Below are 24,122 nucleotides of genomic sequence, written 5' to 3'. Positions count from 1 at the left end.
CAGGCTACAGTATGATAATACTCACCTCTAAATGGCAAAAGAGCTAGAGCTTAGTGCAATTAGCAGCTAATGCTAATACTGCTCCAATCTTGGTGCTGGAGAACTGAACTGAAACTCCTGTATAACATTGCACTTTAGCAGACTGGCTTTAGATTATAAGATGTGGTGTTGGTTTTTGGGAATATATTCCCAAAAACCAACACCACATCTTATAATCTAAAGCCAGTCTGCTTTAGAATATATACCGTATATACCATAATGAATATATACCATATATTCATTAAGATATTTAAATTATTTTATCTTTTATTTTTTGTCCCCGTTCTTTACACAGTCACTGCTCACAGCTCGTCTCTCACACAACTAACAGCCTTACTACATCCATAGGCAGATGATGCTCATTTGTTGGTACAGTGTGAGCACATACTGTATACAAAGTTCTTCAAAGATCTTCTTTTAAACAGACTCATGTGTAGGACTGGAGAAAGTGTACCTCGACTAGTTCTTGAGAGTCCACATATATCACCAAGAGCTCTTTTAAAGACACAGAGCAGACGCACCAGCTAGACCACCAACTGTGTTTAGTACTGCTCTCCAGCTGCCCTGTAGGAACAAACAGCCCAAATACTGTATTCTCTCTGGCCATCTGTTTGCACCCTCACTCAGAGGGACTGTCCTAATCCTCCACAAAGAATTTCTTCTTCTTCTTCTTCTTTTTTTTTTTTTTTTACAAGAAACTGCTTTCATGCACCAACTCACTGTGCAGCCATGGTGACCATAGACCTATAGATTGAAGGAAATGAAACCAGACCTGACTAAATGAGGTTCTTGGGAAGAGGGATGTGGTTTGTTAGAGAGTTAGAGAGGCCTGTGTCCCAACAACACATATTTAGAGGTATGAGTCAAATTGGATTGGCCCGAGATCAAAGAAAACATTGCATCTGACCATGAGGGCCTGGGAGAGCGCTCTGACTCACCTCCACCAAGGCACCTGCTCTGTGGGTGTATGAGGGTGCATGTTTGTGTGTGGAGGACAAAATTACTCTGCTCTGGTGATTAGTGCAAACAACACATGTTTCATGGGAAGGTGATGCAGAGCCAACCAAAGCATGCTTTTAAAAACGCAGCGCTCGAAAAACCTGGCAAACTGCACATAAAAAATATATGCAGTCCAACTCCTGATTGATATGGGCGTAGTTTCAGACACTCTGTTACTGCTCGGCTCATCCACACCTGTCAGACACTATGAGGTCAGCCCCAACTGAAAAAGTCATTTAGAAGAGCTTCAGAAGCAAAAATGCACCAGGTGACTTCGGATTGTCCAGTGACATTGGGCATCAGCTTAAGCAAAGCAAGGAGGAGAAGCTTTGGTGTTGTTCTTTGAGTTTTTCTTTTTGCTTGGTTAAATCTTAACGAGAAGTTAATCTTCCGTTCCAGAGGGAGCAGTGGAAAAAGCACAAACAAACACACAAGTTCATAAATACTACTGAGTCATTTCCTAACATTTCCCGAGCTTGGCCCTCAGATACAGACGAAGCCCCCTGCTACCAATCACCCGCACACCCACACGCACCATAAAAACTAATAATGTAATAGAATAATGTGTTCTTTAAAGGTCTATAAGACCGAGAGAACCATCATTTCTAGGTCTTTCGGTCACTCTGGAAAAGTAATTTGTGTGTGAGTAACTGTGTGTGTGTGTGTTTTTCCTCTCTTACCAAAATGTGGATACAAGACTTTTTGATGTGTTTTGAGCTACTTCACAGATGCTGTGTTTCCAAGTATGCTGGACGTCATGTTACGGACGCTTCTGAGAAAGGCGAAGTAAACCACATCTCAAATTAGCGCGCCTCTGTGGCATAACAAAGGCCTTCCGGTCGACCGCGGACCTGGGCCGAACTCAGGCATCCCCGTGGCACGCATCCAAAGGCCCTATTCTGCACCGCTTGGGTTCACTTCATCAAAGCTACATGCTGCATAGTTTCCAAACGTCAACCGCCAGAAATCTGGAAATCTGATTCGGCTGCTCCGTGAATCTGGTCAGAGGAACTACAGATACTTTCGGTGTGGTTTGCACTTAGTGAGATGAATCAAATTACAGTGCCTTTCTAAACTGAATCCACTCCCAACCGGCGCACTAAGCCTTTATGCTTGTGTTTCCTGTAGGTCCTTTTTGATGTTTTAAATAAGAAAAGTGGGTGATTCTGTAATGCTGAAGTCAAGATCATCAGAGGCCCAGACTGGGTCAAGTTTCAGACCTGGAGAAGTTCTTGTGAAATCCAATACCAGATTCACATCTTCTCACAAATATTTATTTTTTGCAGTTTTTTAGCCAGTCAGTGGACATGACACAAATCAGTACAACTCAGTAAAACTTCCAGAAACTCTTTGTAATCACACAATGGTACAGTTGAAATTTGTGAGATTAGTTGAATACATATTAGAAGACTAATATTTTCCTCATGAGCTAATCGAAGTGCAGATGTTTGTAGACTGACATGCCAAAAGTCACGAGACAGCAACTAGATCACACTGCTCAAAATCATTCCTGCTCACATCTCCCTGTGCTGTCTAATTTCCCATTCACCTGGCATCCACTATCCTCACTCAAATGCCAAAAATCATGTCGCCTTGCCATGAGCATGCTGGCCAGTATTCAGCCTCACTCTTTAAATGTTCCGCCTCACCAGATAACACCTCAAAACTAATACAGGTATGTGTGTTCCCAAGCCATAAGGTGAGGTTACTCTTCATAATATATTTACATGCTGCAGTCATATGACTTTTTTGCTTGTCAGTGTATTTTTGAAAGTATTGCTGGTGTTCAGTAATCACGAAAAATAGTGGTCTCAAAAGTAGACTTGAAAAACCGAAGAAGATATTAGAAGATATTCTCAGTGTCCACAAAAGACAAGAATTTACTCCATAATTTGAACACAAATTTTGACACAAACTGTGTCTTACAGTGACTCAAATTAAAATACAAAATGATATTTGGACCAATAGCAATTCTCCAAAATGACCTGAAATTAATATTAAAAAATTACATTGACTTACATTGAAATCTAGGAAGATACTGTAAAGCTGATGTTTTGGAGATTTAGTGTGGATTTAAAAACAATCCCTACCATAGATTTCTTGAGAGCATAGAGGTTTTAGAAGCTCTAGTGTACCACTGACACAATATTAAAAAAATACTATTATTTCCATGCCATGGTCTGGTAAAAAAAAAAAAAAAAACTTTTCTGTGACTGTTTTAAACAATGGTAACAGTAGTGAATTCTCTCCTCATCTATACTTTCTTTAACAGTACATGGCATTAGATGCAATTTGCTGCCAAAACACACTTACTTCCCCAAAGTTTCACACTTTTCAAAAAAAGTTACTGATTTTTCTGTGTGGTATTTTCTTTTTATGGGACACAGCAAAGCCACGCCATCCATGTCCAATGCCAGTAAGCACAAACAAGAATACTTAGGCATTCTAATACTTAAGGTAGAATGAGATGTAGCCTGAAGATAACTTTACACACACTGTAACTTTGAAACATGCATTTCATGAAAGACTCACCAAAATCCTTTTTAAATGTTTTGGGAAAAAAAAACTCAAAACCCTCAAACCTCTGAAAAGTGAAAAAATATGTTTTCTAAGGGAAAACCTTTAAGCCACACCATTTACCAGCTAATGTTACAAGTTCAAAGTTTTAGGCCTATGCCCTTTGGGGCCATCTGTTATGACCCGGACCCTTTCCATGGCATTCCCTCTGACCAGAGAGGGTTTAGAGAGCTGAGGCTGGGCCAAGGGAAATGTGCACTAAATAGGAAACATGGCAGGGGAGTCGTATTCCCACACAACTCAATTAAAGCTTTATGGACTCGGTGCAGTAAAGGCCAGCCATTAAATCGAACACTTTCCCAAAGTATGTTTCTCCTCAGAGAGCACTGGACGGGTTGGAGGAACGTAAGTTTTTACTGTTGCATGTAATGTAATTTTCATTAAAGACCTTCATTCTGAGGTTTTTAGGGCAAAACAGTTCCTTCTGGCCCTGAACAAGGACTGGTGAATGCCGACCGCAAAGGATGCAGTTTTTCTCTCCTCAGCTCTGCGGTCTGCTCTATACAATGACAAAGCAATGCAGACAGACATGCCATGTCTCGTGCAAACCTTATATTGGCAAAGAATGCACAAACCGACATATTTATGTCCAAATCAAAGATAGCCCATGTTGAAAAGGCTTGATGATTTAGTCTTTGAAAAATAATTCAGGGCTGCGTGAATATTTCAGTGTCATGTTTTAAATAAACTTTCAGTCTGAGACACAAACCTTCAAACAGTCACTGTAGTAATTTAGGTAAGTTTACCATTTTTGGATTTTTAACAGTTAAATTATGGTTCTCCGCTACTGAGTTGAGTTTTCTGGGCTTTGTTTAGACATGCGGCTCAAATCTGATTTGAGCAGGACATATTTTATGCATTCTAAACACTAAAGATTTGAAACTGCAATTACTGCAAGCAGATTTAAGCCACATTTAATTTTTGTCATTCAGGCAATAAATGGTGTATATTCTCTGTATTAATTAAAGCTTTTAACACACATTTGTGGAACTACTTGTAAATACCTATTTTTACATGCATGTTTTTTAAAATGTAGTTCTGAGATTTTAATGTGCAGCCATTAAGATTTAAATTTAAAATGACTGGAGGACCCTATGAGATGATGTCAGGTAATATTAATAGTTAACCAGGTCAGTTTTCACCAATCTGTCATACTCTGTTTAATGTGTTGTTTGTTGATAAAAAAGTTTTTAAGTGTTCTTTTAAGGCAGTTGTAACCATTACATTATGATATAGTGACCATATTAAGTTATAAATGGACACGATTGCTAAATTATCCAGGCCTATTGAGCATACTTATGCATACACTGAAAACAATTATGACTACAGTAAATACACAAATATGATTGTTCCTATTTTGTTAATCCAAACTATTTATTATCAACTAGCATCTTACACTCTATGAATGTATGCATTTGTCATTGCTGCTGAATTCCTCTTTCATCAATTGTTTTTCTGGCCCTCCATGCTAAGCCAAAGATGGTGGTGCCAAAAAATGCAATATGATTAAACAATGACACAGGAATGCTGCCAAGAGTGAGAGATGAGTAGACTGTGCCCCAGCATGAACAATCCCAGCAGGCCCAATCTTCCTCTTTGTTTGTTTCTGAGATTATTAATGAAGTCCTCGTTTATGGCGAGGCTCGGGCCTTTCGCTGTCTTTATCAGCTGCTCACAATTCCAACTGTCTGAATGATAGATCACTCTCACTATGAGATGTTTGACTTAAGACATTTTACATAGCTCTGACCTAAACATCAAGGAACTCCGCGCACTGGGTGTGGTTATATTGGGGTTAATTTGAGCCAGCCTGTATGGCCAGCTGTTCAGACATACCTTAAGCCTGGTCCTAGACTAAATAGGATTTGAAATGAAGAACCTCCAGTGACAGTGCAATTTAGTTCCAGACTAGGATTAATCTGAGTCTGAAAAACAGCCCCTAGACAAAGCGGGTAAAGGGCAGTGCCTGATTTCAAAATCAAAACTGTTGAAAGGAAGCTGGAATGGAATGACTGAAATATCACTGAAAAGAAAACACCCAGGGAACAATGTAGCACTGCAGAAATACTGCAGAAAATTGGCTTACGCTAAAGGACTACTGAATTAAGTCAGCATTTGTCTAATTACCTTTATATACACAGTGTAACCAGTATTGTGTATATATTGTGTAACATTGTAAAACTGTACTGTATTGAGTATTGCATAACAGTATTATTAAAGAAAAAGGAAAAATAAATAAATAAATATTTTTAAATAACATATCCCCAGAGCCACGATGGGAAAAGATATATTTTTTCATGATAAATACACATAATTCATTTACAAATAAAGTGGTTATGATGAAATAAATACATATTAAAAATCTGAGCATCATACTTCATGTGCTATTGAAATGTACTGAATGTACATTGGACAAACATCTTCAAAACCACTGAAAAAGCAAAAAACACTCTCATTAAAATATTTATTTTCCCATTTTTTCAGTCAACATAAATATAATTATATATATATATATACTTTTCTTTCCTCCAAAATAGCTCTTTGAATGTTCTTTCATATAAATAAAAGTCTTCATTGGGAGTTTGCCTCTCACCGGCAACCGCAGCCCTCTACAACCATGTCCTGATAGTTTTTCAGTACAACTTTTTCATACTCATCCAGGTAGAGCAGAGAGATGGGGCTGAGTTCTGTGGGCACGCAGCAAGCCCGAGGAATGTTGGAGTTTACCGAGTTCACCAAAGTCTGGACTATGGCGTGGTTTGTGGAGTTGAGGTGGTCAGAAAGCGGAAAGGGGCACTCGCCGTTGCAGTAGAAGGCATGGTAGCCAGGCGGAGCCACGATCCACTCATTCCATCCCACGTCGCTGAAGTCCACGTAAAGCGGGTGCCGGCGGCAGTTGGTGCGCTGGTGTGGTTTCCGCCGCTGCTTGGGCCCACGCCGCGCCTGCCGTTTCTCTCTGTGTGGCTGCAGGAGGGGCGTACCCTTACCATCGTGGCTGTAAGTAACCAGCAGCGGCCGGGCCTGCGACCAAGAGTCCTCGTCCCCGTGCAGGGAACGGCTCACCCTTACGTGCCTCCTCCTGTTCCTCTCGGCCTGCTCCTCTCCACTGCTCTCCTCAGGATGAAGCACCTCCACCAGGAGGCCATGATTGTGGTGCGAGTGTGCGGTCCAGCGCGCCACTGCTGAGCCCACATCGAAGCTCTCCCACCGCGAATGAGAGTCCTGCACCAGACGAGTATCCACCAGCCTGGTGAGAGGCTCCTCTGATAGGGAATGAGCTGGCCTGAACACCTCGAAAATGTTTATGCGGTGAAAACCACCTGCAACACTGCTGTTGCTCTTTGTAAAGTCACCTAGAACTTGGTCTCTGAAGACGCGCAGCTCCGCGGCTGTGATTAGCTCCTCTGCTGGCACTGAGGTGAGGTTGAAGTAGAACTGCTGTGTTGTCTTTCCTTTCAGGCTGGAGAGGGCCTCAAAAGCTTCTGTAATGAACAAAAAAGAGGAACACTGTTACAAGCAGAATCAAGACTGAACAGACAATCTGACCCACTGTTAAGAGGTTGGTGATTATTTTAAGTGTTTTGAGCTTAAAAAGCAAAAGATTTAAAAAGACTTAAAAGGTAGGTTCACTGCTTTTCATAACGCAGACGTGGAAACCTGACAAGGTAAGTTTACCCTTAGTGCTCTCTTTGAAAGCTCTAAGTAATAGATGGGCCAGGTGTTAAGGCATTTAAAAAAAAAAGGTAAGTGTAGTGGGAGAGCACTGTTTTGAGAGGTTGTATTCTTGGAAAATATAGATGCTTCAAAAAGTATTCATTTGTAAAAAAACAAACAAAAAAAAGGTAAAAGGGGGGTTACTAACATCACAGTTTTTTTTCTTGGATCACTAAAAGACAACCTCACACCAAAGAGAACCCTTAATCTCTTTTAAAGTCAGACGTTTTGGAAATTCCATTCTCCATAATCCAACCTATCTGCTTCATCACCAAAACAGACAAGCGTTTTTCATTTGATGTGGGAAAGCCCTGCTCCCCTCTATCTTTCTTTCTTCCTTCTGTTCTTTCTTTCTTCCTCTTCTCCCTCTGTCAATCCCTCCAGAGGGGGAGTAACTTTGTGAACGTGTTGGGGCATGTCTGGAGTCGTCAGCCACAGTTATGAGTGTATCAACATTCCTAATTTCTGTTTGTGCGTTATGCCAAACAAGGAGGCAACAGCTAATGACAAGTCATATGCTTCAGGCTCTGCAGCTCCCGTTAATATGAGCAGAATAACAACAGATATACTATCAGAAAACTATTAGAAATAAGACAGAGAACATGGAACTGCTGACAAGGAATTCAAATATAAATCAAATCATTCTAAAATTATATTTATATTACAGGTAATTTAATGATAGAACATGTGAAAGTCATAGCTGTATCTAAATCCTAGAATGACCTGAACTGCTGTTCTCCTATTAAAATAGCATTGCCTTAAATGAACTGCAATAATATAATGTACTTATGTGAAAGCACTAGTACAGTGTTTGGTAGGGCAACTAAACTGAGTGGCAGCAGAAGAGAAGAGTGCATAGTATTAGGAGTAAATGGATCAAAAACAACAACTACTACAAAATAAGAGCGAACAATGTTCAGCCCACCACCAAGATACTGGCAAATGATCAAAGCTATTGTTTGCACTATATCAGCACCACCACTGGGTGTCATCCATGCGAGTCCAGAGCGCTGTGCAGGCCTCCCCATGGCCCTAATGACTCACTTTTGAACAACTCTCTCACAAAAAAACCCTCTTATGCCATCTCCTTTACTACAAACTAGCAATCACCACCCTAAAACAATTATTCACCTCACACTGCAACTGAGCACTAATACACTCTGCGAGACACCAAGGAGTATGCCGAAGCATGTCCCAACAACCTGAGTTACCTAAGTTGCCCCACAACTAAGCAAAAAGGTCACAAACATTAAAATAGAGCAAGAGAAGACTTGTTGATCATCACATACAAATTAGATAGATGACAGATCAAAAGACAACCCAGTTCACAAACTACTTAATATAAGGATGAAATCATACATAATCACACCTAACAACAGATAACCTGGTGGTCTGTGGAGGCTTTAAAAAGATATAACTTACATACAACAAAAATCTAACACAATGTTTTAAAGTTTATGCCCTCCAGGCCTAAAATTATTTGCGCTAAAATGCTTATGCCAATAAATTTCAACAGAAATGCCATTGTGAGCTTAGGCTAGTACTATGAAATGCATACAGATTCTTGGGTCCATGCCTGCTACATGTGCACAGATATGTCTGGAAAAGCGTTCTTAGTGCAGATGTAAACACTATCAGCTATTTTTTTCCTGAGAGGCTGCAGTCAGGAGAGCATTTTTTGCCTCTTTTAATAACAGTGAGCGCCGGGTGTGGAATGCAGAGCCAGTTTCTCAATGATTGCATCAGAGAGTCAGAAAAAGAGCAGGACCTTCTTGGTGTTACTTCAGAAACGAATGAATAACAGCAAACTCTGCGACGTTAGAAGCAGAACTAAAGACTTTATCAAATTACAAGTGCAGTTAACTCCTTTAGATGCAACAGAAACAGGCCTGTGTTAAGTGTTTGGGGAATGAAGGTATATCATAAAGAAACATATGGGCTTGGATTATTTTACAAGCAGGGGAACCAGAGGACCTAGCGTCTACAATGAAAAGATAAATGTTTTTGTTTTGTTATCCAGGTAACTAGTGCATATTGTGTGTTGCTGACAACACTGAAATGGTGCAAAATCCCTAGATATCAGCTGTCTGCAGGTACTCTTTCTATACATTGCTCTAAAAGCAATTTATGGAAGTACCTAGAGAATATTAGTTTACACTGCTGTAACCCTAAACCTGACTGTAATACTACTGTAGGCTGTAAGGCATGAGGTAATACATTCACAACCATTTAGTGTGATAATATTATGTGAGGCTTTAGATGCATGTGACTGGATTACTCAGTGATTGAAATTAGTTGAAATGAACCGAACTTAAAATATTTGAGCTAAATATGAAATATGCTACTTTTATATAATATATTTATATTTTAATAAAGCGACATTGTTTGTATTAATTGTGCTGGATTAATTATTATTCAGGGTTTTCACTTATTTGTCTGAACTCTGAAAATGTTTTTTTATCATTTCCGGCCAAATAATTTTGGTTTGTTTCAGCTCTAATAGAAATCTTGACAAATGGATGGAGCTCCCCTTCAAGCATTAAAATACACTGGACTTTGCTGTGATTGGACTTTTTGATCTTTTTTATTCACTTTTGTCATAATCTTACAGTTGATCTTCATATTGTGATCATACTATTTATGATGAATGGTCCAATAGAACTGAAAGCTAATATGTACAGCCCAAATTAAGAGACCACTTCAGTTTCTGAATCAGTTTCTGTGATTTTGCTATTTATAGGTATATATTTGCGTAAAATTAAAATTGTCTTTTTATTCCATAAACTACGGACAACATTTCTCCCAAATTCCAAGTAAAAATACTGTCATTTAGAGCATTTATTTGCAGAAAGTGAGAAATGGCTGAAATTACAAAAATATGCAGAGCTTTCAGATCTCAAATAATGCAAAAAAAAAGTTTGTATTCAAACAATTTTTAAAAGTTTACAAATCAATATTTTGTGGAATAAGCCTGGTTTATAATCAGTTTTCATGCATCTTGGCATGAACCAGTCATATACATTGCTTTTGGATAACTTAATGCCACTCCTGGTGCAAAAATGCCAGCAGTTTAGTTTGGTGTGATGGCTTGTAATCATCTATCTTCCTCTTGATTATATTCCAGAGGTTTTCAATTTGGTAAAATCAAAGAAACTTATTTTTAAGTTGTCTCTTATTTTTTTCCAGTATATATGCACCACGCAATCCCACTGACACTCACCTTCGTGATGGAAGCTCCTGATGGTGTTGGCCCGGCTGGCCGCCCTGTCCGCGCGCCTCCTCCGCGCGCCCTGCTGAAGGTGCTGCTCGTGCGCTCCTCCGTCACCCCCCGCGTGCAGGTGGTAGAGCTCGAGCATGTAGTCGGGCACGACGGCGGCGCCGCTGGGCGTGGGTCTGCGCTTCAGGCCGAACATGTTGAGCAGGCGCAGCTCGAACTCGCGCAGGAAGCTCGAGCTCTGCTCTCCGGGCCTGCGCCGCTCCACGTCGGGCACGAGCGCGGCGGCAACGCCTCCCAGCAGCACCTGAGCGAGCAGCAGCAGCGCCGTGACGGAGCGCACCGCGGCCACCATGCTCACCACGCAGATCCTGAGGAGAGACACAGAGCAGAAGGACAGACCGTCAGACACGCAGCTGCAGCCGCTGCCGCCTCTTCCCCCGAGTACCATCAGACCAGCAACAGCTGGAGGATCTGCGGGCAGGTGAGACAGACCCGTAGACCCCCCACCCCCACACCTTACACCCCCCCCCCTTCCAAGCACACACACACGGTGTAGGAGAATCAGATCTAAAGGTGTTTCAGAGGTACACAAAAACAGTCAGAGATAACACCCCCCTCCTCCTCCCGTATGTGATTAACCGCGGTGGAGAGAGATTGATGGAAATTTTTATAAACGGGACACCAAAGAGTGTGTAAAACAAAGAGAGAGAGGGAGAGGGGGGGCTGAGAATCAAAGAAAAAAATCGAAAGAAAAGGGAGAGACATGAAGAGGGCAGACACGGAGTCTGCAATTAGGCGGAGATAAGAGGAGGGTGTGTGTGTGTGTGTGTGTGTGTGTGTATGCGCAGCGCGGTGTGTCTGCACGCTGTCTTTAGATCACGCGCAGGCATGAAAGGAAACTTCTAAAAAAGAGTGTGGTGTGTGTGTGTGTGTGACGAGGAGTGTGTGCTGGCTGCGTGGCTAAAAAAATAAATGTGGTTTTACACTCAAGTTTGTAGTTGTAACACTGAATAAAAGACAGACAGAGAGACAGACATATATATATATATATATATATATATATATATATATATATATATATATATATATATATATATATATATATACACAGAGAGAGAGAGAGAGAGAGAGAGAGAGAGAGAGAAAGAATGATAGAGAGAGACCTGAGGAGGTGGAGGTAACAGGGAGAGAGAGGTGGAGTAGGTAGTTAGCTAACAAATACCTCAGCAGCCCTCACTATAAAGTAATAATAATACTGCAATAAAAACATCTAACATTGTTCCTTTTCTTTTTATAATTATTAGGAAAATATATGTGAGTACTATATGGATGAGATCTATCTATCTATCTATCTATCTATCTATCTATCTATCTATCTATCTCATTCTGTAAATTAACTAGAATATGTTATTATTATTATTATTATTATTATTATTAATTATTATTACTGGTGTTACTTATGTTTGTAAGTTTTACCGTTGCTGTTATAGCTACAATGTAAGTGTTACTTCTCTTGTTATGTTTTGGCAATACTGTCAATATTGTCAATATTCAACTTGAGAATCTTGAATCTTAAGATGAGAATGATACAAACAGAGGAGGATAGAAAAACAGAGATAGAGAGAGAGAGAGAGAGAGAGAGAGCTACAGGTGGTAGCCAGAGCTCTGCTCCACACAGTGTCAATAATAATTGTTATCTAATAAGGAAACAGTGAGTCTCGCTGCTCACAGTAACTGTCGATAGCATCGATACTAAAACTCTAAAAACAGCCACCAAACCCCCTCAGTCCCTCATCCTCCACCCCAACACCACCTTCAGACCAGCCTCACTCAGTTCAGACAGAGAGAAGAAACACAGCTTGTTATTACCGGACGGGGAAGCGGTCGTTGCTCCGGCTGTCGTCTCCTTTAAATTCTTCATCAATTCGTGTTAAAACAATCCACACAGATAAAGTCACCGGACTTCACACAGCTGCAGCAGCCCCGGCCCGGCTCTCCTCGGCTTCTCCTTCATGCCCTTCTCCTCCTCCTCCTTCAGACAGGCTGAGCAGTGATATACCCAGACCACACGCGCCTCTCTCTCTCTCTGTTATTTTGTTGTTTTAAACCGCAGTTTGTAGAAGATTAGACTCATAAAGCCAGACCCCGGTGTCCCTGTGAGCTCGGTCGGGCTGTGTGAGCGTGTGTCCGGGTCTCGGTCATCTCTGCAGCGCGGTGTTTTCCTCCTCCAGGTGAGCTGCTGCTGCTTTCTCTGCTGCTGCTGCTGAAAGTTACTGAGAGGCTCCTGAGCTCTGCTGTACACACTCTGCTCTGAGGAACGTCATCACCGCGTGCGCCGCCGCGCGCTCCGCTAGGGCCGCTCTGATTGGAGGCTGCTGGCTCGCTGCTCGCGCTCCTCTCGCGCTCCGCTCGCTTTTTCCTGTGTGCTGTTGTTGCCTAGTGATGTCACCAACGTAACTCTGTCACCCGCCGAGTGTCCGCTGGAAAACAGTGTTAGCTAGCCTGTAGCTATATAACCTGCAGAAAGAGGGGTATAACTGTGGGGCGTGTGAAGAGGACAGGACCCGCACAAACCTCTGTATTTTATATTTTTTATTACAGTCAACACTCTCCCTTTCAACTGAGGCAAGGTAGAGACTGCCTTTATTGAGAAATGTTAAGCTAACTAACAAGTATTTTAGTTGGTTTCCTACTTCTGTTTCCGTCACGTAGGCCATCTGGGGCTATGAGGGACGTAGGGCTATGAGGGCTATGAGGGACCAACACTGTCCAGTTTTCCCTTCACATTAACCTGCAGGACTAATTATCTCTTTCTTTTGTTTGGGAGTGTTTATTTAAATAGCAAAGACAGCAAAGGTTGTTACTTTGAATGTTAATTGAAAAACACCTTAAAACAACCTTTATTTATACACAGTTCTCGAAAAAAAAAATAAGAGACCACTTAAAAATCATGATTTTCTTTTATTTTACCAAATTGAAAACCTCTGGACTATAATCAAGATGAAGATGGATGATTACAAACCAAGATTTTTTTTGCCCCAGGAGTGGCATAAACCAAATATTGATTTATGAACTTTTTGCATTATTTGAGGTCTGAAAGTTCTGCATCTTTTTTCTCATTTTCTGCAAATAAATTCTCAAAATAATATTTTTATTTGGAATTTGGGAGAAATGTTGTCTGTAGTTTATAGAATAAAACAACAATGTTCATTTTACTCAAACATAAACCTATAAATAGCAAAATCAGAGAAACTGCTTCAGAAACTGAAGTGGTCTCTTATTTTTTTCCAAAGCTGTAGTTAACATTGTCTAATAGTTATTGGTTCATATTGAAACTCTGATATTGAATCAAGATTAATTTAAAGGTTTTGAATGGTGGGGCTGAGCCCTTCTACACTCATAACTTTATTATGAGTGGGCTTCCCACAAATAATAATATTAATATTAATACTAATTATTTAAACATCCCTTTCTACTGCAGGTTATAATAACAGAATACTAACAATATATACATGTTTAATGTAACATATAAAGTAAAGTTTATTACAAACCATACATATAAAATCATAACACTGAATCAATGTTGAATCAACGTAAAATCCATGTGTACAAATAAATCAATTCCAATCAGACCAACGTTGTTTCAGTGCATTAGCGATGGAAAAACAAATGTTCAAAATACACACAACACAACCTGCAATGTTAAATCAACACTGTTTATGTTAAATCAGTGTGTAAATGTAGAGTGTTACATTTTAAAACTCAGTGTTATGCTGCCTTCAACTCATATAAAAATGCACAAGTGTCACCACAAACTGATTTAACTAATTTAGCAACAACTGCAACAACAACTGTCTATTTTCAAATGATTTACTTTAATCAAAGTATGACAGAATCAGATGTTAATGCTCCTGATACTTCTTATTGGATAATTATATCACATCTAATGCTTATTTGCTGTTTGTTGTTTGTTTTGTTTGCACTAATTGTAAATAGTCTTGCTCTCTGTTTGAAACAAACAGCAAGAACAAGAAACACATTTTTCCCAAGTTGAACAGAAATCATTTTGTACTTACAAGCCAAAAGTCTTAAGTACAAGCTTCCAGTGTGCAAACATTTTTTTTATCAGTGCTGATTTAACACTTGCACATTTGCTGTATAAAATTTAAAGTGCTTTTCTCTCTTTTAATAAAATAAATGGAGACTTTTCTTTTTACTCCTACTCAAGTAGTTTGGCCACCACTTTTACTTCTTCTTGTGTCATTATATCAAAAATAACCATAATTTTACTTGGCCTCTTCAAGTGCCCACTTCTCAGGGAGCTGTAGCTCTGCTTTTACTTTAGCAAGCCATAGTTCAGTCTGGGCTGGAAGCCTCCCACATTGATAAGAATATCAGGATTGTGCTGAGAGACGTAAAACAAATCCAAATTCACACATCAAGTTGAAGATTAAGCCAATCAGACTGGAGAATGTGACAGCAGTTCTGTTTGCCAGTGTTGCAGTCCACTAGCCTGTATAGCTGATGTGACATTGTTTTCCAGTTGATGATTTAACTTTATTTGTCTGTTTTTGTGTTCACAGAAATGTATTATCAGCTTTAAATGAACTAAACACTTTTGAATGAGTATTCAAATGTAACACTCTAGTCGCAAATTCTGTAGTCTTTAATTTTCAATTCAACATGAACAAGTAGTTTGGTTTGTGACTATTGGAGCAGTGGAGCCCTAAAATTTGACACACAGCTGGCATGTGTGATGCCTTTTTGATGATACGGATTAAAGGGGATTAAGGGTGTTAGTGACTGATCACTCTCTCCTAATACTTCACTGACTTGTCATTGCAAACTTGAAGACAGGGCTGACTAATTTAAAGTCAGATTCTGTCGTCAGGGGACAGGCAGTAAAGAAAGGACAACAGGATTATCCCCCTCCTCTTTAATTTGTTCATAAAATGTTAGGTAACCCCCTAGAGCAGGCAAGCACATAGTGCAGTTGTTTAGTAAGAAGGAGGAAAGTTGCACTGAAGCCATTGATATTGAAAACGTACATGACCGTGTGCTTAGTAAACAGCATTCATGTCGGAGAAATCAGCATATGAAAACCCCTCATTGATTACAGGTATTCATTTCAATTACGTGATGATGGCAGGCTTGTTTTGACAAAAGCAGCCGGGCTATTGGGCCGGGAGAGATGGCAGCAGATGAAACTCTATTGAGATCAAAAGATAGCTTTGTCTTCTCCTAAGACAATAATGTCTTATGAGGGATAATCCGGGATCATCCACTTAGCAATTAAAATACACTGAGGCATTCCATTGCTTAGGTGATGCTGCCACGCCGTCTCGTAAGAAGAGTGTTTAATCAATTGATCACTTTGAATTGCATTAATGAAATTACCGGAGGACATCAGCAACTTGAGTACTGACTTAACAACAGCTGCTCCGGACTGTGCAGCCGATTAAACGGCATGCAAATTAAAGGGTATAAAAGAGGCCGCACCTACGGCTTAGCTGACACACAAATGCCTGGACAGTTTTCAGAATTTGCATTGCAGTTTTGGGCCTGATCTCTCTTCCAGTAAGGCTTTTTGTTTTCAGCTCTTCAGCTGGTTGTTGTGAAAACATCAGGTCATGAACTTGGTGCTCTAAACCCTCCTGTGGCCAAGGGTGTTTTAGATTTAGGGATAACACCCCACAATACGTGTTAAGTAGCCTTAATTACCGAAAACAAGGGGATTAGGGAGAGTGAAAAGAATGTTTATCTTCACCTTATTGTCTGCTGGCGTGGCCCGAGTCCTTAAACATAGAATGTGTCCACGGGGCCTGCTGGTATGTGTAAATGTGTTTAAGTCTGTGTGTGTGTGTGTGTGTGTGTGTGTGTATATATATGTGTGTAAGTGTGGGGGAATGTGTTTGCACAAAAGTGTGTGTGGGGTTTAATACAGCTTTGATACCTCATTAAACAGCTTAAAGACATTAACGAATTTGTACTTGATGTAATTACTCAGTGATTGGATGAAATGTTATCTGGGTTGTCTATTATTTGCTCATAGAACAATGTGTTGACATGCCCTAATTGTGGCAGGCAGCACTGAGTGCAGCTAGCATTCAAAGTTGACTCCTTTTTCTGTCCCGGATATAACCTTGCGTATATGGCCTAAAAAAAAAGTCAAATCAGGTACTGACCCATGTAGAGGAAAATGCTTCTGCTTCTTTGCACATCAAACCTTTGATCCATAGCTGTGAGATCACTAGCCTTTGGTCATCTTTTCCATTGAACTTTAAAAAGCTGTCCAGTAAAGGACAGCATAGGGCAGTGGGTGCTGGTGGCAAGACTGATATATCTATTTTTGAGTTTACCTAAGAGTATGAATGAGTTTGCCTTTCTGGTGTTTTGATTTTTGTAATATTTAAGTTTTATTCTATGACAAAAAAGGCACTTAAATTTTTAAACAGTTAAACACCTTATGTGATTTTTTTTGTACATTTAAAAAATAATATATATTTTTAAATCTAATGCTTTGTGTAATATAGAGCTGGGGTTTGCACAACATTTGCAATACTTTGATCTCAATTCTTGAAAGTTTTTTTTATTTTCATCTAAGAAAGAGACAAACAAACAAACAAACAAATGTGGGTGCGGTTTAAACAGTGTGAGCTGCTGGAAGTGGGTCTATTTACTGATCGCAAACTTACTGATTTACAGATCCTAGATCAAAATGAGCCACTATTATCAGGTAGGACCAGTTTATTTAAAAAAAATAATCTCTTAGACACTAGCTAAGATTCAATGGCTGTGAATATGAGTAAAAACAGCAGCATCCGCATACAAGACAACAGATATGTTAATTATCTATTACATGCTTCAAAATCAATGTGGAATGTATTTCACATCTCCCAAGCAATGATATGTTTTATCTGAAGGGTCAAAATGTTTAAGCACATTGCTGTTGTATTAGTAATAGAAACGTGTTCCATAAACATTTAGAAGAAATTGGCATTATTTTACATTAGGTTTTTTTGACAATACAGTGGCCTAAACTTAAGGCTTATGTCTAGTAGCCAGTCCGTAGTTTAAATTTGAAGCAGGAAAGGTTTTAAACGTTTTAAATATTCAAAATTGGTATGTTGACTTGTACCTAGTGTACAACCATTTTTAGTACAGTAACTTTTTTCTATACATTTTGACTATTGATTAATTGTATAAATTACATTTGTCGTGCTTATTCTTAGCCTCTTATGCTCTATGTATTGGCTAACACCTTAAGAATTACTACTCAAATCTTATATGAAACACTATGTTATATCAGTGAGGAAATAAGCCAGGATCTGCAGAGTTAAAAAAATAAAGCATTTCATAATATACAGTCTGCTGCTGTCAGGAGTTAATTTGTCCCAATAGTAAAAGCCTCTTTGGGGTACCTAGAAACATTTTTAAAAAGAGGGTTTGAAAAAGAAATATTCTACCAAATAGCAAATAGCCATTTACAGACTTTAATAGTTTACTACAGAGCATTATAAACCATTTTGGAACAAGACAGTTTTTGTTTGCCTTTGCCCTAATGATGTTGATTAGATTAATGACAGTTTTGATACTCGGGTAATTAAGTAATTATGTTGGTATTGTAAATGTCTTCAATTTCAGTATCCAGCACTATTATAATGGTAATTGTTTATTTATACATTCCTTTTGTGCAATATTTGTCAAAACAGTTTTCACATTTGTTCCAGATACCCATATTATAAGGCACAGAAGGTGAGCAGTGTGTGTGTGTGTGTGTGTGGAGCATGCAGTATACAGAAATAGGCTTAGAACATAATTGCACTCTGCCCATATTTGAAATCTTTTATATTATATTTATAGAATTTAACTAAAGCAGTACACCTACCTTCACAAAGGCAACACTGTATTTCCTTGCACAGTAATACTTTAGCCTAAATACATAATTAGCAGAATTAACTCTATGTAATTACCAACATTTTATTCCTTCTCTTGTGTTCTGCAGGTTTTGCTGGTTTTAGTGCAGGAATTCTTTCGGGTCTGCACTGCAGTAGTGCTTGGGCTGATAGTATGAACAGAAGAGTGACAAATGCAGTGTGGCTATGATGTTTTGAAACCACAGCATCTATTTTTTTCAGAGCTAAAACAAGCTTATTCCATGAAACACGGAAATGCATGGGACATTCCACTCCCAAACTGCTGATGCATCCAGTCACATGGTTCATAGCAGTGACTCCTATTGGTCGCCACAGTTTGGGTTCTATGAGAAAAAACCCAGAGTTTGGTTGGCTACCAGTGTGTTACCAAAACATGGCACAACCACTAAGGGATTTTGGTTCCTTTGAGTGCAATCACCACGGCTATTTCGACATAACTTTGGGGCTAAGCTATGTGCGTGCAAGAAATACGAGATTTCAGCTCTAAACCCTTCTGTCTGAAGCCCAGTCTTCTGTCAGTGGAGAACGTAGACTTTTGTCAGTGATCTGTCTCCATGGATGAATCAAGCCGCATGTTATTGCACGGCGCAGGTAGCTGATGAAGACTAGGTATCATTATAGAAGTATCAGAGGGCCTGTGGTCCTCTGCTGTATCCTCCAATAGGCTGAGTAGAGCTCCTGTCATCACCTGCATTCCACATAGCTGTCTGGGAACAAGACATGGAGATGACTCTGCAGACTGAGTCCTCTTACACTGTGCTAACAGTTGTTTGGCTGAATGGTACACATGCATTCCACTGTTCTTCAAGAAAGCTCATGCTGCCCGATCTAAAGCTGACCCAGACCTCCCTCCTGGGGTCTGATAAGGGAAGGCAGCACTTATCATACGTGTAGTGCAAATATTTTAAAAACAGACAGCAGATACTAGAAAAAATGTCTCGCCAGGTCGAATGAAATGCACCACCATAAAGCATGAGTAAATAGTCGTAGACTCATTCCTTGTGGCCCACTTCTGAGGCCCTTATCATTACAACAGCCAAGACATGCTCGTATAAGCTAGTCTTTCATAATAACAGAACTAGATCAGACAAAAATGCACTGATTGGAAGAGGTACTGGAGCTCAGAGGAGGTATCCACACCACAGTTGTTACTTCTTGATTTATGCTATTCACTTAAAATGAGCTGCATAAATCTGTTTACATTATCCATGAAATAATATGTGATTATTTAAAAATGTACAACACTCAGGAGCCTTCCTAAGAACCTAAGGCCGTGCCATGGTAAGAACTGGGTTACATCCGTTTCACTCTGCCAAGAATCCCACTAGATATTTCTCCCTTAAGTGTTGTAACCTTCATGCAGCACATATTGGTTTAGTTTGAATTAAAGGATTAAGAGGGGCAAATATATTCTCTGGGCTTCCTCTGTAAATTCAGCTGCACTACAATGAGTCGGATAGCTGTGCTTAAACGTTTTTTTTTTCCCCTGATTGCTGGTCCACTACCGCTGCGAAACCTCTTTTTTTTGGTTCCTCAAGTAAATCAGCGTTTGCGAGAGATGGAGATGAGAGATGCAATGCACTTCTAGTTTGGAGCGAGACTGGTAAATACAGGGATCTGCCCTTTGAATCAAACTGGCCTTGTAAAGACACCACATGTCACTGAATTATATGTTTGCATGATTAGAAGCTTGGGCTGCATAAACATCCCGCGTCAAGATTTACATTTCACCGCTTAAGCACAAGCAGCTGTTTATAGCCTCCCCCGGAGAAACGAGGAGACTCTGCTATACATAGAGGCACAAACCTTAAAACTCCATCCGCAGAGACTCATTTAGATTAATGGATGCAGTGTCAAATTAAATGTCAATTACAGAAAACATGGCTACCGATCACCCATGTTACAACGGAAGGAGCTGTAATGTTCAACATACATCAAAGTGTCAGTGTAAAGAAAAGGCCCTAATGACTTTGGGTTTTCGTATCATATGAACTGGCTAGTGGTTTCTGCTTTGACTATTTAAAAGGGCCCTTTTTAAACAGCAAAAAAAAACAAAAAACTTCCACTGTGGAGGACACATCCTTCCTTTCTCACTTTGTTGCAGTTTGCTGTGCTAATGGGGAGTTCTCTCTCCTGAGCTGCAGGTTTACACTTGAGACGCGATCTTAAGTGCACATACCACAGATATACAAACCTAAACACGGCATTTAAGAGAACGTCAAACAAATTCAAGTGGCTTAATGTGAAAAGGTTGTGTTGTTTTATGTAAAGGTACACCATTTATGGGCAAATCTTTACAAATTCCATGCTTGTGTGTTATATTCTAAAAGTGACTCTGAAGCAGTGCTTTTAATGGTGGAATAATTGCACTTTTCCAACAAATAACCATATATCAACCATTTATCCCTTCAGTTATTCTTTGTTACATTTAAAACTAAAATGTGCTTTGTTTAGACTTCTTATATATTTCTTTATTCACAAAAGTACTTAAATAAAATAACTTACAATAGTAAAGGTTAATAAATGGTATTTCATTGAAAGGGATCACTTTAATTATAACAACATCACTGCAAAAGGCAGAATGCATTTTTAAATTGAAAATTAGTGCTTGGAAATGTATAACCTAACCAAACCAGCCTCAAAAAAACACCCTGGATTAGACATATCCTAAATGGCCTAAATCTCTGTATGAGTTTTAGCTGTATGTAAGCTGGAGAGCAGTTGTGCGAGCTCTGGAGGGAGGTAAAGAGTAGACGTGTTTTGGCATTCACACAGCAACATTAAAAGTGTGTGGTTTCACAATAATAATAATCTCCAGAACAGCTGTGTAAACATTTAACTGAGCACGCCTCTTGTGGCACGATATGGGATCCTCATGTGGAACTGTGTCTTTTGCTTGATGCAATTGTGTGTGCATATCAACACTTATCTCCATGTGTGTACGTTTCATCTGCTATTGACTTAAACCTTGACCGTGATGTTTTAACAAAATTGGATTTCAGAGCTGTGATCCAGTGACTTTCCCTAACAATTATGTCCTATTTCAGAAGTATGGACTCCAAGACTCCATTTGTTTTTACTGTAAAGGCCTATGTTAGAGATGTCTGGATTCATTTTTTGATCTCCACATTATAGGGCTGGGTATCATTTAAAATTTTTGCGATATCAATACCAGTTTGATACCGATACCCTAACAGTACTTTTGTTCGATACCTTTTTCAAACAAACAAACAAACACAAAAATACACAATATATTTATTTAACAATCGACATGAACATTCTCATTCTCATACTGTCACCATGTGGTGTTTGTGGTTTATTAAGAACCAAAACAACAGCATTACTTTAACTACTTATACTACAAATATTTTTCCCTAAGCTTATTACTGGATCCAGTTCAGTTTTTAAGAGTTGTTTTCAGAAAAATAATTATTATTAGATTTGCAAAAATAAATTATATTCATACTGTCTGTGTCAATCACTAAAAAGTAATTATAATTATGCATCATGCTAGTTCCCTGTTTTATTGTGAGTAGACAGTAATAATAGTGTAGTGTGGTTTAGGTCAGACAGACTAGATCCTTTTTACTGTATCATAAAGAACCAGTGAGAGAGAGAGAGAGAGAGAGTGCGAGTGAGAGAGAGAGACAACGCAAATGAGCTGGAGAAAGAGTGTTGGAAAGACAGTTCCTATAGGTCTACCTACTCTGGGAGGGGCCTCAAGTGCTGAGTCACAGTTCAATGGAGTTAGTTTGGCCAGGGAGAGAGAAGTACAAGCTGTGTGTGTCTGTTCCTCCATGTTTTACCCCCTTTGTGTGCGAAGTATGCGTCCTTGACTTGAAGTGAGTGGATTTCCTGATGTTTAAAGTGGTCAAGAGTAGATGTTTTGATACTGTTGATATTTTGGTTAATATTCTAATGTTAGCTATCTGTTATAAATGTGTAAAATCCTTTCTAGTAATGTCTTAAGGCCACCTAGTGTGGATTAATCGTTAATTGGGAGTTCTATTAAGTGTATGGTGTGTATTTTGGCTTATAAAATGTGTGTTAGCTCCATGTTGTACTACTAGCAAGAGTTCTAGAACCTTCTGTGCAGAAAATAGGTGAATTACCGCCTTTTCCCCACTAGGGGGCACTGTTAGGCCACTCAAGTAGCTGTTTCCTGTATTATTTGCCAAAGAGGTTATATGTGAATGTAACTGCCACAAATGTTATGCTTAGTTCATTCTAAACATTTATGTAAATGTTTTTGCTATTTTCTTTTGTTCCAGACCATACTTTTCATACTTTACAAGCTCTGTATTCCACTCAGCCTGTGTGCAAGTAAAGTGCTGCTGTGTAACACACCTGAGGTGTCAGTACAATTAATCCTTAATCACCACTAACACCAGTGTTCTGACCGACACTCCGAAGGAGGACAAATCATATAGAGCCAGCCTTATTATACAGTCCATTTAACTTACCTCTATCGAACATTTGGTCCTTCGAGCCGGATTTGTGTTCCTTTGGTCTCGTTTCTACTGAAGATGCAGTCTAGATCCTTATGTAGTGGTGACTATTCGGCAGCTGGAAGACCAAGACGTCAGACCCATCCTCCCGCATATCTTAATGATTATGAAACCTCTTACCAGAGCCCAATACTGAGCCTCCACTCCAGTTCCCAGCACACAGCACAGCACACACACAGGCTTGAAGAAGAAAGACCAGTCACTGCTAGAGGTCCGGTAATGACTTCGCCACCTCTCACTAGAGGGAGTTCCAGTCCAATAAGCCAATGTTCTTGGGACACGGTGGACCAATGGCCAATCACACCAGGGAGAGTACCATCAGGTGTAAGTGAGCACCTTAACGAGCAGCCAGAATGTCCAGTTAATAGTCCTCTTCGGCAGCTCACCCCAGTGGCTCCCCCACCACAAATTACTCCACTCCACCGTCCCTGGGAGAACACGAGAAGTGACCAAGGCGAGATAACTCCAAACTACAAGCCAGGCCTGCAGTACCACAGTGATCGTCCTCCACCACCGACAGTCGTGCCTTCCAACCTAGCATTGTCAGTATCCAGAGCTGAAGGTAGCCAACCTCCACGTCAAAGCTACACCCCTCTAGCGATGTCTGACCCCCCACCGCAACACCTTCAACCTAGAGGCGACCAAGCAAGGACATCTGATAGTATGAGCAGACTTCATGTTGACTCCTACCAACATCAGACACCTGCTGATGGCCCAGCAGAGCCTCATAGAGATCAGATGATGATTGACTTCTTGGGGAAAATGCTAAGTGAACTTCAGACAATGAAAGAACATTTCCAGCCTTCACCTTTCCAAGAGCCCCCTGTCACTACCCCCCAGCCAAGTTATCCAGCCCAGCATAATATCCCAAGATATCTCCCACAACAGCAGGAGAATAATGACTCTAATGTCCCAAACTATTCACAGTACCAAGTACATAGTACCTCAGTTCCTGGGCACCAAGAAATGGCAGCCACCTATCACAGATATCCACAGCCTCTCTCACCGCTGCATAACCCACTGTTTATTCAGCCATCGCAGACTTCCTATCCACCAAACCCTCCTACCCAGAGGACACCCTATGATGGCTCATCACGATCTTATCATCAGCCCGAAAGCAGCCCGAAAGTT

At 39.9% G+C, this 24,122-nt stretch overlaps 1 protein-coding gene across 1 annotated transcript; it reads right to left on the bottom strand.

Annotated features, from left to right (window-relative positions):
• Positions 1-5,889: 5,889 nt before the first annotated feature.
• Positions 5,890-12,820, bottom strand: bmp2b (bone morphogenetic protein 2b). The gene is given in 3 exon segments (NM_001320207.1): positions 5,890-7,097; positions 10,550-10,914; positions 12,416-12,820. Coding segments are annotated over 2 exon segments (1,242 nt in total). The 5' UTR covers positions 10,899-10,914; positions 12,416-12,820; the 3' UTR covers positions 5,890-6,204.
• Between the last annotated feature and the right edge of the window lie 11,302 nt (positions 12,821-24,122).

The sequence above is a fragment of the Astyanax mexicanus genome, chromosome 1 (genome assembly GCF_023375975.1).
Source record: "Astyanax mexicanus isolate ESR-SI-001 chromosome 1, AstMex3_surface, whole genome shotgun sequence".
Lineage (NCBI taxonomy): Eukaryota > Metazoa > Chordata > Actinopteri > Characiformes > Acestrorhamphidae > Astyanax > Astyanax mexicanus.
The sequence above is the reverse complement of the archived record's forward strand: the minus strand, read 5'-3'. Positions and strand labels throughout refer to the sequence as shown.